The 18,533-nt window shown below is 47.3% G+C and overlaps 3 protein-coding genes across 3 annotated transcripts; all 3 read right to left on the bottom strand.

Moving 5' to 3' along the window:
- Positions 1-1,074: 1,074 nt before the first annotated feature.
- On the bottom strand, positions 1,075-1,413 carry LOC128062866 (protein FAM32A-like). The gene has a single exon (XM_052655300.1). It carries the CDS (start codon positions 1,411-1,413, stop codon positions 1,075-1,077), a length of 339 nt encoding a protein of 112 aa, XP_052511260.1.
- An 8,229-nt stretch (positions 1,414-9,642) lies between these two features.
- LOC128062843 (zinc finger and SCAN domain-containing protein 5B-like) lies at positions 9,643-12,614 on the bottom strand. Its single transcript, XM_052655273.1, has 4 exons — positions 12,237-12,614; positions 11,741-11,947; positions 10,665-10,818; positions 9,643-10,289 (listed from the first exon to the last, which is right to left on the bottom strand). The coding sequence occupies exons 1-4, from the start codon at positions 12,612-12,614 to the stop codon at positions 9,643-9,645; spliced, it is 1,386 nt and encodes a 461-aa protein (XP_052511233.1).
- Positions 12,615-14,952: 2,338 nt separating this feature from the next.
- On the bottom strand, positions 14,953-15,291 carry LOC128062865 (protein FAM32A-like). Its single transcript, XM_052655299.1, has one exon. It carries the CDS (start codon positions 15,289-15,291, stop codon positions 14,953-14,955), a length of 339 nt encoding a protein of 112 aa, XP_052511259.1.
- Between the last annotated feature and the right edge of the window lie 3,242 nt (positions 15,292-18,533).

The following is an 18,533-nucleotide window of genomic DNA, read 5'->3' as shown; positions in this document are numbered from 1 at the left end:
CCTTCGGAAGCCTTCCTGTCTCTAAACACCTCGGGAAGAAATACCCGAACAAGTATGGAGTGAGTGAATCTATCACAGCATAATAACAGCCATGTAGGCAAAACCAGGGCTATCACCTATTCCATGTAGAAAAGTCTTAGAAAATACGCAGAGCACTCTTTGACAGAAATGTGTTTATTTGAAATTGAAATTCCACTGGAGAGCCTGGCCTCTGTGCCAGGAGGGTGCAGTTTTACAGTGACGTACCGCCTAGCAGGAAGGCGGTCAACAGTAGGCTCAGTTTCGTGATGAAGTACGGGCAACTAATGAGACATGCTTTCATGAGGAGAATAACAAAACAAAAACTTAGTGAAACAGGCTACACTAAAGTGGAAAACAACATCCGAAGGGAACCATAAGCCATCACTCAAATATCCCCCTCATTCACTGAATGGAACCCCCCTGGAGCCAACATCCTCCAAAACTGTTCACGTTATCCACCCTTTGTGTACAGAATTGACAAATCATTGTGAATTTCCTTCTTGGCGCAGAAGGGACTTGGACCCGAGGGCAGGTTCCTGGGCCAACCATTCGGAATGGGTTTCCTCTGGGGATGACAGAAGCCAGGGATCGGAAGGCCGGTGACACTCGGGAACACGCAGGGCTCAAGCCAGAGTGTGAACACGGAGGTTCCCATTGTGTTGAAAGCTTTGTCACAGTGCTCAGAGCAGAAAGGCTTCTCTTGGGTGTGGGTCCTCTGGTGAGCAAGCAGTGTGGAGTCGTGGGTGAACTTCTTGGGGCAGAGATCACAGCCTAGGGCTTCTCGTCCTCGTGGGTCTCCTGGTGAACACACAGGTCCAGAGGCTGCATGAACCATTGGACATGGATGTTGCTTTTTTTTTTTTTAATTTAGAGTTAAAGAGCCATCTCTCTTTATTGCAGTTCCAGAGTAAGGGCCCATTACTTTGATAAGCACGGGCTCAGCAGAAGGCTCGAGAGGATGTGTGTAAAAGAATGTTTCCAAAGGCTCCAGAGGTGACCCCAACCCTGCTTCTTGCTTCCCCTGGACAATAGTCCGTCTCCTGGGTGGGGCAGCTACTTGGTCCAGCTGACTTTGGGGATGTCATAGTGCTCCGTGAGCGTGTCCAGGTGTCTGTTGAAGTCCTCCACTCTCTGCTTGTGGGATGTGGATGCTTTCTTCAGGACCCTCTCCATCTGTCGCGTCTCCTGCATCTTCTCAAAGGCCACCTGGGCTGGGGTCCGCTTGTGAAGGTGGCGCCTCAGCTCCTCCTCCTGGTTCTCCTGGATTTTTCCCATCGTTTGCAGGAGTTTTGCCTTGTCTCTGTCCTTTTTCTTCTTCCGCTTAGTCACGCCAAGCTCTGGGACTCCTTTCAGCTTCAGGGGTCCCTTTTGGACCTGCTCATAGGCGTCCATGCTGCCCATCTCCGGATTCGGATTTCTAAATGGACAAAAGTTGGGGGGTCCGTTTTCTCAAATGGAAATTGGGACAGTTTCGTTCTCTACTGTAGATCCGGGAGGTTCTCTCTGTGCAGGTTAACACAAATGAATGCAGACGAACATCTCTGCTTAGGCCAGGGGGCCGAGGTTCAGAAAGCCTTGTGGAATAATTGCACCACGCCACACCATGGAGGGTGGCAACACTCTCCCCCCTCACAGAGAGCTCCGGCTCAGCCATGGTTAATACAGAGTTTAAGGGAGACCCACTGCTTTCACAAGGTCTTTGAGCTGATGCAAGGTGAGTAGAAAACCCAGCCTTCTGAAACCCCCCACCTCTTTCTGTACTGATTCCCAAACCTTCTCCTTAGACGTTCTCACTCATCACTTACCTCCTTTGAGCCCTCTTGCTGTCAGCTTCCACAAGTCGGTGACTGGCTATCAGAGTGTGTTGGGGGCTGAAAGGTCTCTATTTATAGAGAGCCGGGGGAAATGGTAAGGGTCGCTACTTGTTACCCCATCAGCACAGTGATTGTGTAAGGGTGGGTCAACCCATTCATATGACCTCATTCTAGATAATCCAATTTATCCATGGATCCAGTTTCACACGAGCACTGAACCAGGAAAAAACACAATTTATCAAAGAGGCCTCCATGGTGGTTTTGTGGGAGACTTCTCCCATAGCTCAGTTGGTAAAGAGTCTGCCTGCAGTGCAGGAGACGCTGGTGTCATTCCTGGGTCAGGAAGATCCGCTGGAGAAGGGACAGGCTACCCACTCCAGTGTTCTTGGGCTTGCCTTGAGGCTCAGCTGGGAAGGAGGTAAAGTGGGAGTCTTTCAGTCAAGTCCCACCCTTTGTGACCCCGTGGAGATACATTCCATGGAATTCTCCAGGCCAGAAGACTGGAGTGGGTACCGTTCCCTTCTCCAGCCCAGGGAGCGAACCCAGGTCTCCCGCATGGCAAGCAGATTCTGTACCACCAGGGAAGCCCAGGCTCCTCTTGGCAGGAAGGTTGATTTTCCTGGTCCAGAAAGTACTTTCTCATTTGCCTGGAGAGTTGGAAGGAGTCACGGCATAGGTATCTGACAGTTCTAACCAGTTTGGGTCACCTACGTGTCCCTGGTGGCTCAGTGGTAAAGAATCTACCTGCCAAGGCAGGAGGCGTGGGTTCACTCCCTGGGTTGGGACAATCTCTCGCAGAAGGAAATGGCCAAGCCACCCCAGTTTTCTTGCCTGGAAAATTCAATGGCCAGAAGACCCTGGTGGGCTACAGTCCATGGAATGGCAGAGTTGGACACAAGTGAGCGACTAAACAGCCCTTTATAAATTCCGCATGTAGAGATCTCGGACAAGGTCAGAATCCTGTATGTTCTGTAGGGAATGTGCCACATTTCGGGTTGCAGTCTGGCTTTTCAGTAAGTACATTTTGGTGTGGCACAGACACTGGTGGTTCTGATTAGGGGCTGTCTGGGACTATTCCAGGACTTGACAAAAAATGTACATTCTTTAACCATAGTGACTGAGGAATTTACTACCAAAATGTCTAGCATGTGCTTCTAGACGCCCATGACAAATTCACCCGTATGTAAAGGGATTTCCTCTACCTTTCGTTAGCAACGTATTCACTTTTCTGAAGAATGGGGACAAAAGATAAATGAACAGCATTAGTTTCATTTTATTCCACCCTTCCATCTCCTCTACATTCCTCATCCCAAACCCCATACCATTCCCTCACGGGTACAATATCTCATATTGAATGGACATTAGTCCATCCATCATTCTTCTGACATCCACCTTTCCAGGAAGAAAAGGTTCAAATGTCTGAATGGCTCCCTAGATTTTGACTTCTGTAGTCTGGGACTATGTTGTTCTTTGCTGTACTTTCAAGAAATTTACAATGTGTGAGACTCCTCAAATGGATATTAACAGCAATGCCAGGTTTTACATTATTTGGTCAAGACAAGCCACCAGGCAAGGCTCTCAGTCATGATTCTTCTGGGGAAAAAAAATACGAGGAAGACTATTTAAACACTGAATTCCATGTAATATAGTGACGTTGGAAATATTCAGCAAAGATTGTCCACCCAAAACATTTCCTTGCTGTCACCAGGGTATTTGTTAGCTCGAAGGAAGGGATGCACAAAAGGATCCGAAGAAAATAAAGTTCCTCATCAGATACTTGTTATGGTCATGAAACAGGCAACGTGCAATTTTGCCTCTTTTATAAAGTGTGCAATCTTGTTCCACCACGTTCGTTCACAATTTTGTGCAACTGTCAATTTTGTCTACTTCTAACTTTTTTCATCACCCCAAGAACAAAATGTGAATCATGAACAGTCCCTCCCCATTGTCTGCCCACCTTCCCCCTTACCTCTGGCAATCCATTCATCTACTTCTTGCATCTATGGGTTCAGTTCCGTTCAGTTGTTCAGTCGAGTCCGACACTTTGAGACCCCGTGAACCACAGCACATGAGGCCTCCCTGTCCATTACCACTCCTGGAGTTTACTCAAACTTTTGTCCATTGAGTCAGTGATGCCATCCAGCAATCTCATCCTCTGTTGTCCCCTTCCCCTCCCGCCTTCAATCTTTCCCAGCATCAGGGTCTTTTCAAATGAGTCAGTTTTTTGCATCAGGTGGCCAATGTATTGGAGTTTCAGCTTCAGCGTCAGTCCTTCCAATGAATATTCAGGACTGATTTCCTTTAGGATGGACTGGTTGGATCTACTTGCAGTTCAAAGGACACTCAAGAGTCTTCTCCAACACCACAGTTCAAAAGCATCAGCTTTCTGCCGCTCAACTTTTTTTAAGTCCAACTCTCCCATCCATACATGACTACTGGAAAAACCATGGCTTGACTAGACGGACGTTGGTTGGCAAAGTAATGTCTGTGTTTTATAATATGCTGTCTAGGTTGGTCATCACTTTTCTTCCCAGGAACAAGAGTCTTTTAATTTCATGGCTGCAGTCACCATCTGCAGTGATTTTGGAGCCGCCCCCTGCCCCCAGAATAAATTCTCTCACTGTTTCCACTGTTTCCCCATCTATTTGCCATGAAGTGATGGATAGGACCGGATGCCATGATCTTAGTTTTCTGAATGTTGAGTTTTAAGCCAAGTTTTTCACTCTCCACTTTCACTTTCATCAGGAGACTCTGGTTCTTCTTGGCTTTCTGCCATAAGGGTGGTGTCATCTGCGTATCTGAGGTTATTGATATTACTCCTGGAAATCTTGATTCCAGCTTGTGTTTCATCCAGCCCAGCTTGTCTCATGATGTACTCTGCATTTAAGTTAAATAAGCAGGGTGACAGTATACAGCCTTTACGTACTCCTTTCCCAATTTGGATTCAGTCTGTTGTTGCAAGTCCACTTCTAACTGTTGCTTCCTGACCTGCATACAGACTTCTCAGGAGGCAGTTCAAGAAGTCTGATATTTCTGTCTAAGGATTTTCCACAGTTATTGCGATCCACGCAGTCAAAGGCTTTGGCATAATCAATAAAGCAGATGTTTCTCTGGAACTCTCTTGCTTTTCCAATGATCTAATTGATGTTGGCAATTTGATCTCTGGTTCCTCTGCCTTTTCTAAATCCAGCTTGAACATCTGGAAGTTCATGGTTCATGTACTGTTGAAGACTGGCTTGGAGAATTTTGAGCGTTACTTTGCTAGCGTGTGAGATGAGTACAATTGTGCGGTGGTTTGAATATTCTTTGGCATTGCCTTTCTTTGGGATTGGAATGGAAAGTGACCTTTTCCAGTCCTGTGGCCACTGCTGAGTTTTCCAAATTTGCTGACATATTGAGTGCAACACTTTCACAGCATCATCTCTGAGGATTTGAAATAGCTCAATTCGAATACCATCCCCTCCACTAGCTTTGTTCATAGTGATTCTCCCTAAGGCCCACTTGACGTGACATTCCAGGATGTGTGGCTTTAGGTGAGTGATCACACCTTCGGGATTATCTGGGTCATGAAGATGTTTTTTCTATAGTTCTGTGTGTTCTTGCCCCCTCTTCTTAATATCTTCTGCTTCTGTTGGGTCCATACCATTTCTGTCCTTTATTGAGCCCATCCTTGCATGAAATGCAAGGCAGGCTCCTCTCCAGTCCGGGCATAGGGTTCTCACTGCAGTGGCCCCTCTTGTGTGGATCCGGGGCTCTCGGCGATGAACATTGGGGTACATGTGTCTCTTTCAATTCTGGTTTCCTCGCTGTGTATGCCCAGCAGTGGGATTGCTGGGTCATAAGGCAGTTCTATTTGCAATTTTTTAAGGAATCTCCACACTGTTCTCCATAGTGGCTGTACTAGTTTGCATTCCCACCAACAGTGTAGGAGGGTTCCCTTTTCTCCACACCATCTCCAGCATTTATTGCTTGCAGATTTTTGGATCGCAGACATTCTGACTGCTGTGAAGTGGTACCTCAGTGTGGTTTTGATTTGCATTTCTCTAATAATGAGTGATGTTGAGCATCTTTTCATGTGTTTGTTAGCCATCCGTATGTCTTCTTTGGAGAAATGTCTATTTAGTTCTTTGGCCCATTTTTTGATTGGGTCGTTTATTTTTCTGGAATTGAGCTGCACAAGTTGCTTGTATATTTTTGAGATTAATTGTTTGTCAGTTGCTATTATTTTCTCCCATTCAGAAGGCTGTCTTTTCACCTTGCTTATATTTTCCTTTGTTGTGCAGAAGCTTTTAATTTTAATTCGATCCCATTTGTTTATTTTAGCTTTTATTTCCAGTATTCTGGGAGGTGGATCATAGAGGATCCTGCTGTGATTTATGTCGGAGAGTGTTTTGCCTATGTTCTCCTCTAGGAGTTTTATCGTTTCTGGTCTTACATTTAGATCTTTAAGCCATTTTGAGTTTGTTTTTGTGTGTGGTGTTAGAAAGCGATCTAGTTTCATTTTTTTACAAGTGGTTGACCAGTTTTCCCAGCACCGCTTGTTAAAGAGATTGTCTTTACTCCATTGTATATTCTTGCCTCCTTTGTCGAAGATAAGGTGTCCATATGTGTGTGGATTTATCTCTGGGCTTTCTATTTTGTTCCATTGATCTATATTTCTGTCTTTGTGCCAGTACCATACTGTCTTGATGACTGTGGCTTTGTAGTAGAGCCTGAAGTCAGGCAAGTTGATTCCTCCAGTTCTATTCTTATTTCTCAAGATTGCTTTGGCTATTCGAGGTTTTTTTGTATTTCCATACAAATCTTGAAATTATTTGTTCTAGTTCTGTGAAAAATATCGCTGGTAGCTTGATAGGGATTGCATTGAATTTGTAAATTGCTTTCGGTAGTATACTCATATTCACTATATTGATTCTTCTGATCCATGAACATGGTATATTTCTCCATCTATTAGTGTCCCCTTTGATTTCTTTCATCAGTGTTTTATAGTTTTCTATATATGGGTCTTTAGTTTCTTTAGGTAGATATATTCCTAAGTATTTTATTCTTTTCGTTGCAATGGTGAATAAAATTGTTTCCTTAATTTCTTTTTCTACTTTCTCATTATTAGTGTATAGAAATGCAAGGGATTTCTGTGTGTTGATTTTATATCCTGCAACTTTACTATATTCATTGATTAGCTCTAGTAATTTTCTGGTGGAGTCTTTAGGGTTTTCTATGTAGAGGATCATGTCATCTGCAAACAGTGAGAGTTTTACTTCTTCTTTTCCACTCTGGATTCCTTTTATTTCTTTTTCTGCTCTGACTGCTGTGGCCAAAACTTCCAGAACTATGTTGAATAGTAGCGGTGAAAGTGGGCACCCTTGTCTTGTTCCTGACTTTAGGGGAAATGCTTTCAATTTTTCACCATTGAGGATAATGTTTGCTGTGGGTTTGTCATATATAGCTATTGTTATGTTGAGGTGTGTTCCTTCTATTCCTGCTTTCTGGAGAGTTTTTTTTTTTATCGTAAATGGATGTTGAATTTTGTCAAAGGCCTTCTCTGCATCTATTGAGATAATCATATGGCTTTTATTGAATCAGTTCTGATGAGATGGATGAAACTGGAGCCGATTATACAGAGTGAAGTAAGCCAGAAAGAAAAACACCAATACAGTATACTAACACATATATATGGAATTTAGAAAGATGGCAATGATGACCCTGTATACAAGACAGCAAAAAAGACACAGAAGTGTATAGGGGACTTTTGGACTCAGAGGGAGAGGGAGAGGGTGGGAATATTTGGGAGAATGGCATTGAAACATGTATACTATCATGTAAGAATCGAATCGCCAGTCTATGTCCGATGCAGGATACAGCATGCTTGGGGCTGGTGCACGGGGATGACCCAGAGAGATGTTATGGGGAGGGAGGTGGGAGGGGGGGTTCATGTTTGGGAACCCATGTACACCTGTGGTGGATTCATGTCAATGTGTCAATGTATGGCAAAACCAATACAGTATTGTAAAGTAAAGTAAAAATAAAAAATTAATAGAAAAATCTTTTAAAACTAATAATAAATATATATGTAGTTTTTAAATGGCGATAGGGTCACTGCTCAGAAACCCCTGAAGAAAACGAGCCACCTCACAGCACCACGTGTGGAAACATTCTCCTCCCCTCACAGAAGAGCTCGATTAACCCTTGTTCATGTGGGGTTAGAGGAAGATCTCCTGTCACAAGTCTCCCAGCTAATGCAAGATGAGCAGAATGCCAGACCTTTCTGAAACCCACCCGTGTGTCCTCATTTCTAAGCCTTCTCCTTGGACGTGCCCACTCATCACTTACCCCTTCGAGGTTTCTTGCCTTCAGCCTCCTCAGGTCAGGGACTGGCTCTCAAAGTGTGTCTGGAGCCGAAATGTCTGTATTTATAGAGAGTTGGGTGAAACTGCAGGGGTTTCTGGCCATAACCTCATCATCCCAGTGATTGGATAAAGGGCATGGAAAGAACCACTTTGGATAATCTGGGTAGATTCAGTTTCCTGTGGAGACTCCAACAGGAAGAACCATTAGAGAGGCCACCATATTGGTTTGGTAGTAAACGTTCTCCTATGTATTTTATTTATTTTAGACTTCATGGATGGCATTTCTTGGGGAAACTGATTTTCCTGATCTAATGAATTTTTTCTCTCTGCTTGGAAACAGTGAGGCAGTCCAATAACTGTAATCCGATGGTTGTAATCAAATTGGGTTACCTAATCTTGTCTCTTTCCTCATGAAATAAGTCATCAGAGAATTTTGTCGAAAATCAGCTGATGAGATCAACTGTAAGAAGCCATTTCAGAGAGGCATCACAGAAACCAGAGGCTGTACACCACTAGGGAAAAAGAAGGCAATGGCATCCCACTCCAGTGCTCTTGCCTGGAAAATCCCATGGGCGGAGGAGCCTGGTGGGCTGCAGTCCATGGGGTCGCTAAGAGGAGGACACGACTGAGCAACTTCACGTTCACTTTTCACTTTCATGCATTGGAGAAGGAATTGGCAACCCATTCCAGCGTTCTTGCCTGGAGAATCCCAGGGACGGGGGAGCCTGGTGGGCTGCCGTCTTCGGGGTCACACAGAGTCGGACACGACTGAAGCGACTTAGCAGCAGCAGGGGAAAAGAATGTCACTTATCAATTTAAGAAGCCTTCTTTTTCTAAATACCTAAGGAAGCAGTATCCAAACTAGTACAAAGGGAACATATCTCAACATAATGGCCACATAGACAAAACCACAGCCATCACCTACTCTGTGTAGCAAAGTCTTAGAAGAGAAAAGACACAGCTCTTTGATAGAAATGTATTTCTTTATTTGACATTTAACTTTCACTGGTGATCCTGTATTTAATCTAGCCGTCCTGCTAGGAGCATCCTCTTTTACAAGGAAATCACACCTGATAAGAAGGCAGTCGGCAGTAGCCTCACTCTGATGATGAGGTTCTGATGACCAGTGAGACACAGCATCAAGGGAAGAACAAGAACACAAAGCAAACACGTGTAAGAAAACCATAGTCTCACATCGTAAGGCAATTATCCTCCAATTGAAAATAAACAAATGAAAAGGAAAACTATAGTCTATAGCAAAGCAGAAAACAAAATCCAAAGGGAAAAATAAGTCATCATTCAAATATCTTATTTCACGTAAATGGAACCCCACTGGGTTCCCGTATCTTCCTAAGCTCTTCCCTGGTCATCCACACTTTGTATCACACAGGTGGCAAACATTCTAAATTTTCTCATTAAAACAGAAAAGACCTGGCACTGAGGGCAGGGTCCTGAGCCAGTCATTTGGAATGGATTTTCTGGTGGCGTTTCAAAGCGCCCAGCTGACGGAAGGCACGGTGACACTCGGGGCACACGTAGGGCTTGACCCCAGAGTGGATGCGTCGGTGAACGTTGAGGTTCCCTAGGCGGCTGAAGGCTCTGTCACACTGCTCACAGCGGAAAGGCTTCTCCTGGGTGTGGGTCCTCTTGTGAGTGCGCAGTGTGGAGTAGTGGGTGAACTTCTTGAGGCAGAGATCACAGCTGTAGGGCTTCTCGCCAGTGTGGATCCGCTCGTGAACCCGCAGGTCCGAAGGCTGCATGAACCCTTTGGCACAGATGTCGCATTGAAAGGGCCTCTCTCCTGTGTGTGTCCTCTGGTGCAGGGTAAGCTGAGATTGATAAGGAAAGCTCTTTTTGCAAACCCTGCATTCAGAGGGTGCCCAACCCGGGGTTTCTGCTCCCTCAGGAACACTGGTGGGTCCCACGGTGCCAGATGAACCAACGGAATGGGGCCCAAGCTGTCCTGAGAGCTCTCCTTGGTCCAAACACGTGGCTGCTTCTGAACGCTCATCTTGGCAAGTGGAGCTGCTGTCCCGTTTCCTTAGGACGTGTCTGCGATTCTTCAGAGGACCTCGTCTGGATCCACTCGTAGTGGAAACGTCTCCCTCTGGAACACAGGAGGAAAGCGTTCAGGAGCCACATCTGAAGTATCAGTTCCTTCCTGGGGACTCTCCCCTCTCTCTCTGCCCTCCCAGAATCTGCTGAAAGAAGAGATTCAGCACCATATTTATCAAGGAGCATTTTCCATGGTGCCAGCCTCATTGGAACCATCCCTAATCTTCGCCACACACTTCCCATCGACCAAACTACCTGAGTCTCGCTGATGAAACACTCTGGAACATTGATGACGGAGAAGGTTGGCACAGGAGAACCAACTCCTACCCGGCCCCAACACCAAGGGATGGAAGTGCTGGGCACCCCTTCCTGGACATCAGTGGAGGCAGTCATTACCTCCTGTGGTCTCCAAGTGTTTAATACTCACCACCATCCTGCAGAAGTTCAGGCTCTTGAGGCGGAAGGGTTCTTGTCACTCCTGTGTCTTCCAGCAGGTCCTTCTCCAAGTTCTCCTTGGAGGGCATCTGACCCTCCAGTTCACCTGTTTCAGGAATGGTCTCTGGCGGGAGAGCTTTCTGGCCCTGACAAGGGGCAACCAAGCAGAGTCAATCCCACTGCCTTAGCCCATGGCAAGCTCTGTCTCCTCTTTCCCCACCCCCCTAGTACCCTGATCTAAGACTCCAGCTTTCTGAATATCAGTTTGGGGGATATGCCCTGACTGCTTCCCATCACCCTGACTGGCAGTCCTCTCCTGATTCCCATGACTGTCCTTGATCTATACCGACCACCTCTGGCAATCAAGTCCAGATTTCACAGCTGGCACTGCCAACTGTCTTGCACATATGTCTCCACCTCATCTCAAATCCTCCCTGCCCCTGACTCTGCAAGCAGAGGACTCTGGCTCTAGGGCTCCTGACTTCACCACTTGTTGATACGTTGCCTGGATTTGTCCTCCTCATGGAGGGTGGCCTGGGGCACAAGATGATAAGCAGTATAGCTGGTCTCTATTCATGAGAAATCCGTAGCATCTCCTCCCCCGATTCACGCTGCCAAAAAATCCACTCTCTCCAGACATACTCCAAAATCTTCTGGGGCGGGGCGGGAATGACTCCAACTGGGAATTTTTTATTCAATTCAATATTCAATTCAATTTACAATATTCCCCAATAGTAAGTGCCTCTGACGAAATCCATCATGGGTAAAACAGCTCTGAGCCCATTTACGCCTGACGAACTGACCCAGCACCATCCCGTGGAAACAGGACTCCTCTGTCCTCGTGCTTATGGCCACAAGCTTCCATGGTGAAGCACTAGGAAAGATGGGTGAGTCTTCATTCTCACACTGGCTGGAAAACGGCTGGGCATGGAATGCAACCATGGGAATTCCGGCACGCAGTGGGTCCATTCTTGTCCTTTGCCAAGTTCTCCCAATTACTTTCGCAGCCACGCCCACCCGACCCTCTTCAACCTGCTCCCAGACTGTAGGTCAAGACATCACACTCACCTGCCCCCTCGACAGGTCCTTGGCTCCTGGCAGATGCTGCCCGTCTTGGCGCTCCTGCTGGCCCTCGTCTGGAGGGACGACACTGACTGTAGACTGGGGCTCCCTGGCTCCGTCTCCCCCATCGTGCCCCTCACTGACCTCAGATCCTAACATCTCAACATCCGAGACTGGCATCAAATAATCCTCGCCTTGGACACGGACTACAGTCTGTAGAAAAAAAATCAAATAGGATCTGTCTCCCTTCACAGGATCCAAAAAGGCATTCATTGCGTATCCCAGTCTAGGAGCCCACCTCCTGGAAGTGACATTTGAAAGAGCAACACCCTCAAAGTGAGGACCGACAGAAACATCTCCCGTGACGCCACAGGCAAGCGCGCACCCCTGTGGGAAGCACTGATTTCGAGCCAAGCCCTCTGGTCCTTCTGCTTCATCTCCCAGCTCGCAGCCCATCTTCCCACCGTTCCCTCTCTCACAGGGTCCCTAGGGTCCTACTCACCCACTTCTTCAGTTTCTGCTTATTTCTCAGCACCTCCTCCAGATCCTTACAAGTCTCGGCACCACTACTTCTGACTAAGACCTGGATCTCCGGCGGCATGCACAGCACGAACTGCTCCAGCACCAGCCTGTCCACCATCTGCTCCTTGGTGTGAAGATCCGGCCTCAGCCACAGACCGCAGAGTTCACGCAGCCTCCTCAGAGCCTTGATCGGGTCGGATTCTTCCGAGCTGCTGAACCTTCTGAAGCGGACGCGCAACTCTTCAAGGGCGGAGTCGGGCTTTTGCCTTCCGGTGTCCTGGCGTGGCGCAGACGCTGGCGACTCTGCGCCGGGGCTGTCCGCGAGGCGGCCACGAGCCCCTGTCTGGTTCTCAGCCATACTGACTGCAGAGTTTTCAGTAGGACTCTGGACAAATGCTTCTAGAAGTGGGTGCCCAACTGACCCCGATACACAGGACCTTCCTCTTGCTTTTCCTCAGTAAGAGATTCAGTATTCTGGGGGGGCAAAAAAGAGAGAGAGAAAAAAAAAAAGAATGCAGCCAATTAGTTTATTTTCATCCACCCTACCATCCCTCAGCCCAATACTGGGCATGAGTCCCCCTGCAGTATTTCATACCAGGGACAAGAATCCATTCTATTCTCCCGACATCCATCTTAGACTACAACAAGAAACTGCGTAGTCAAAAATGTCCCCAGGGCAGTGCTTAAAAGCCCTTGTTGAAAAAATGAACCACACCACAGGACCCCGTGGAGTGCGGAAACGACCTCATTCCCCGAAGCGTTCCACGAATGAACCACGGTGTATGTGTGGCCGGAGGGCGGTCGCTGGATTTCACACGGTCTCTGAGCGAATGCAAGGTGAACAGAAAGCCAGGACTTAGTGAAACCCACTTCCACGTGCCCTGACTTTCTCGCGTTCTCTTTAGACAGTCCCCATCAATTACCTCCTTGAAGCCTTCTCGCCTGGGTCCGCCTCAGCTGGGGACTTGCCCTCGAACTCGGCAGGCGGACAAGCGTCTCCCTGCAGCGGGAGGCGAGGCCGCACTTCCCGGCCTCTTGCCCAATCAGCGCCTGGATGGCGTAAGGGCGGGGCAAACACCATCGACCCTCCCGCTTTCCTCGATGACCAGGGATTCGCTTGCCCTTGGAAACTCGCTCGGGAGAAACCACGATGCGCTAAGGAGGCCTCCACAGTGGCTGAGTGATCCATTCTGTGTATTGTTGCTTGGTTTTGCGCTCGGCCAAGCAGGGAGGCGCGTTGGATCTCAGTTCCCAGACCGCGGAAGGAAACCACGCCGCCCGCAGCGGAAGCCCCGAGTCTCAACCGCTGGACCGCTGGGGAAATGCCTCGGTTTCTTTTCGGATTTTATTTATTTGGGACTTTGGGGGTGGTTTTGCGGTGAACGGATTGGTTTTAATGATCTCGTGAATTTTTTGTCTCACTGCCAGGAGGGTTTGACAGAGTCAGGGACATGATGGTGGGAGCCAGATGGGTTTGACTCCTCTCTGTTCCTGAGAGAGAAGTCTTAAAAGGGTTTTCTAAAATCAGCAGATGAGCCAAGGTGTGAGAAGAACCGACTTCTAAGCAGCCTTTTTGAAGACTAGAAGTTGCCCACCAATAGGAAAGAAGAGTGACACCTATCACCTTCGGAAGCCTTCCTGTCTCTAAACACCTCGGGAAGAAATACCCGAACAAGTATGGAGTGAGTGAATCTATCTCAGCATAATAACAGCCATGTAGGCAAAACCAGGGCTATCACCTATTCCATGTAGAAAAGTCTTAGAAAATACGCAGAGCACTCTTTGACAGAAATGTGTTTATTTGAAATTGAAATTCCACTGGAGAGCCTGGCCTCTGTGCCAGGAGGGTGCAGTTTTACAGTGAAGTCCCGCCTAACAGGAAGGCGGTCAACAGTAGGCTCAGTTTCATGAAGTACGGGTAACTAATGAGACGTGCTTTCAAGAGAATAACAAAACAAAGCAAAAACTTAGTGAAACAGGCTACACTAAAGTGGAAAACAACATCCGAAGGGAACCATAAGCCATCACTCAAATATCCCCCTCATTCACTGAATGGAACCCTCTGGAGCCAACATCCTCCAAAACTGTTCACGTCATCCACCCTTTGTGTTACAGAAGTGACAAGTCATTGTGAAATTCCTTCTTGGAGGAGAAAGGACTTGGACCCGAGGGCAGGGACCTGGGCCAATCATTCGGAATGGGTTTCCTGTGGGGATGACAGAAACCAGGGAGCGGAAGGCCGGTGACACTCGGGCACAGTAGGGCTCGAGTCCGAGTGTGAACACTGAGGGTCCCACTGTGGTTGAAAGCTTTGTCACAGTGCTCAGAGCAGAAAGGCTTCTCTTGGGTGTGGGTCCTCTGGTGTGCAAGCAGTGTAGAGTCGTGGATGAACTTCTTGGGGCAGAGATCACAGCCTAGGGCTTCTCGTCCTCGTGGGTCTCCTGGTGAACACACACAGGGGCGGAGGCTGCATGAACCATTGGACATGGATGTGGCTTTTTTTTTTTAATTTAGAGTTAAAGAACCGTCTCTCTTTAATGCAGTTCCAGAGTAAGGGCCCATTACTTTAATAAGCATGGGCTCAGCAGAAGGCTCGAGAGGATGTGTGTAAAAGAATGTTTCCAAAGGCTCCAGAGGTGACCCCAGCCCTGCTTCCTGCTTCCCCTGGACAATAGTCCGTCTCCTGGGTGGGGCAGCTACTTGGTCCAGCTGACTTTGGGGATGTCATAGTGCTCCGTGAGCGTGTCCAGGTGTCTGTTGAAGTCCTCCACTCTCTGCTTGTGGGATGTGGATGCTTTCTTCAGGACCCTCTCCATCTGTTGCGTCTCCTGCACCTTCTCAAAGGCCACCTGGGCTGGGGTCCGCTTGTGAAGGTGGCGCCTCAGCTCCTCCTCCTGGTTCTTCTGGATTTTTCCCATCGTTTGCAGGAGTTTTGCCTCGTCTCTGTCCTTTTTCTTCTTCCGCTTGGTCACGCCAAGCTCTGGGACTCCTTTCAGCTTCAGGGGTCCCTTTTGGACCTGCTCATAGGCGTCCATGCTGCCCATCTCTGGATTCGGATTTCTAAATGGACAAAAGTGGGGGGCCCGTTTTCTCAAATGGAAATTGGGACAGTATCGTTCTCTACTGTAGATCCGGGAGGTTCTCTCTGTGCAGGTTAACACAAATGAATGCAGACGAACATCTCTGCTTAGGCCAGGGGGCCGAGGTTCAGAAAGCCTTGTGGAATAATTGCACCACACCACACCATGGAGGGTGGCAACACTCTCCCCCCTCACAGAGAGCTCCGGCTCAGCCATGGTTAATACGGAGTTTAAGGGAGACCCACTGCTTTCACAAGGTCTTTGAGCTGATGCAAGGTGAGTAGAAAACCCAGCCTTCCGAAACCCCCCACCTCCTTCTGTACTGATTCCCAAACCTTCTCCTTAGACGTTCTCACTCATCACTTACCTCCTTTGAGCCCTCGTGCCGGCAGCTTCCTCAAGTCGGTGACTGGCTATCAGAGTGTGTTGGGGGCTGAAACGTCTCTATTTATAGAGAGCCGGGGGAAATGGCAAGGGTCCCTGCTTATTACCCCATCAGCACAGTGATTGTGTAAGGGTGTGTCAACCCATTCATATGACCTCATTCTAGATAATCCAATTTATCCATGGATCCAGTTTCACACGAACACTGAACCAGGAAAAAACACAATTTATCAAAGAGGCCTCCATGGTGGTTTTGTGGGAGACTTCTCTCATAGCTCAGTTGGTAAAGAGTCCGCCTGCAGTGCAGGAGACACTGGTGTCATTCCTGGGTCAGGAAGATCCGCTGGAGAAGGGACAGGCTACCCACTCCAGTGTTCTTGGGCTTGCCTTGAGGCTCAGCTGGGAAGGAGGTAAAGTGGGAGTCTTTCAGTCAAGTCCCACCCTTTGTGACGCCGTGGAGATACATTCCATGGAATTCTCCAGGCCAGAAGACTGGAGTGGGTACCGTTCCCTTCTCCAAGGGATCTTCCCAACCCAAGGAGCGAACCCAGGTCTCCCGCATGGCAGGCAGATTCTGTACCACCGGGGAAGCCCATGCACGTCTTGGCAGTAAGGTTGATTTTCCTGGTCCAGCAAATACTTTCCTCATTTGCCTGGAGAGCTGGAAGGAGTCACAGCATAGGTATCTGACAGTTCTAACCAGTTTGGGTCGCCTACGCGTCCCTGGTGGCTCAGTGGTAAAGAATCTACCTGCCAAGGCAGGAGGCGTGGGTTCACTCCCTGGGTTGGGACAATCTCTCGCAGAAGGAAATGGCCAAGCCACCCCAGTTTTCTTCCCCGGAAAATTCAATGGCCAGAAGACCCTGGTGGGCTACAATCCATGGAATGGCAGAGTTGGACACAAGTGAGCGACTAAACAGCCCTGTATAAATTCCGCATGTAGAGATCTCGGACAAGGTCAGAATCCTGTATGTTCTGTAGGGAATGTGCCACTTTTGGGGTTGCAGTCTGGCTTTTTGGTAAGTACAATTTGGTGTGGCACAGACACTGGTGGTTCTGATTAGGGGCTGTCTGGGACTATTCCAGGACCCGACAAAAAATGTACATTCTTTAACCATAGTGACTGAGGAATTTACTACCAAAATGTTGAGCACGTGCTTCTAGACGCCCATGACAAATTCACCCGTATGTAAAGGGATTTCCTCTACCTTTCGTTAGCAACGTATTCACTTTTCTGAAGAATGGGGACAAAAGATAAATGAACAGCATTAGTTTCATTTTATTCCACCCTTCCATCTCCTCTACATTCCTCATCCCAAACCCCATACCATTCCCTCACGGGTACAATATCTCATATTGAATGGACATTAGTCCATCCATCATTCTTCTGACATCCACCTTTCCAGGAAGAAAAGGTTCAAATGTCTGAATGGCTCCCTAGATTTTGACTTCTGTAGTCTGGGACTATGTTGTTCTTTGCTGTACTTTCAAGAAATTTACAATGTGTGAGACTCCTGAAATGGATATTAACAGCAATGCCAGGTTTTATATTATTTGGTCAAGACAAGCCACCAGGCAAGGCTCTCAGTCATGATTCTTCTGGGGAAAAAAAATACGAGGAAGACTATTTAAACACTGAATTCCATGTAATATAGTGACGTTGGAAATATTCAGCAAAGATTGTCCACCCAAAACATTTCCTTGCTGTCACCAGGGTATTTGTTAGCTCGAAGGAAGGGATGCACAAAAGGATCCGAAGAAAATAAAGTTCCTCATCAGATACTTGTTATGGTCATGAAACACGCAATGTGCAATTTTGCCTCTTTTATAAAGTGTACAATCTTGTTCCACCACGTTCGTTCACAATTTTGTGCAACTGTCAATTTTGTCTACTTCTAACTTTTTTCATAACCCCAAGAACAAAATGTGAATCATGAACAGTCCCTCCCCATTCTCTGCCCACCTTCCCCCTTACCCTTGGCATTCCATTCATCGACTTCTTGCATCTATGGGTTCAGTTCCGTTCAGTCGCTCAGTGGTGTCCGACACTTTGAGACCCCGTGAACCGCAGCACATGAGGCCTCCCTGTCCATTACCACTCCTGGAGTTTACTCAAACTTTTGTCCATTGAGTCAGTGATGCCATCCAACCATCTCATCCTCTGTTGTCCCCTTCCCCTCCTGCCTTCAATCTTTCCCAGCATCAGGGTCTTTTCAAATGAGTCAGTTTTTTGTATCAGGTGGCCAAAGTATTGGAGTTTCAGCTTCAGCGTCAGTCCTTCCAATGAATATTCAGGACTGATTTCCTTTAGGATGGACTGGTTGGATCTACTTGCAGTTCAAAGGACACTCAAGAGCGTTCTCCAACACCACAGTTCAAAAGCATCAGTTTTCTGCAGCTCAACTTTTTTTAAGTCCAACTCTCACATCCATACATGACTACTGGAAAAACCATAGCATTGACTAGATGGACGTTGGTTGGCAAAGTAATGTCTGTGTTTTATAATATGCTGTCTAGGTTGGTCATAACTTTTCTTCCCAGGAACAAGAGTCTTTTAATTTCATGGCTGCAGTCACCATCTGCAGTGATTTTGGAGCCGCCCCCTGCCCCCAGAATAAATTCTCTCACTGTTTCCACTGTTTCCCCATCTATTTGCCATGAAGTGATGGATAGGACCGGATGCCATGATCTTAGTTTTCTGAATGTTGAGTTTTAAGCCAAGTTTTTCACTCTCCACTTTCACTTTCATCAGGAGACTCTGGTTCTTCTTGGCTTTCTGCCATAAGGGTGGTGTCATCTGCGTATCTGAGGTT

The sequence above is a fragment of the Budorcas taxicolor genome, chromosome 18, assembly GCF_023091745.1.
Source record: "Budorcas taxicolor isolate Tak-1 chromosome 18, Takin1.1, whole genome shotgun sequence".
NCBI lineage: Eukaryota > Metazoa > Chordata > Mammalia > Artiodactyla > Bovidae > Budorcas > Budorcas taxicolor.
The sequence above is the reverse complement of the archived record's forward strand: the minus strand, read 5'-3'. Positions and strand labels throughout refer to the sequence as shown.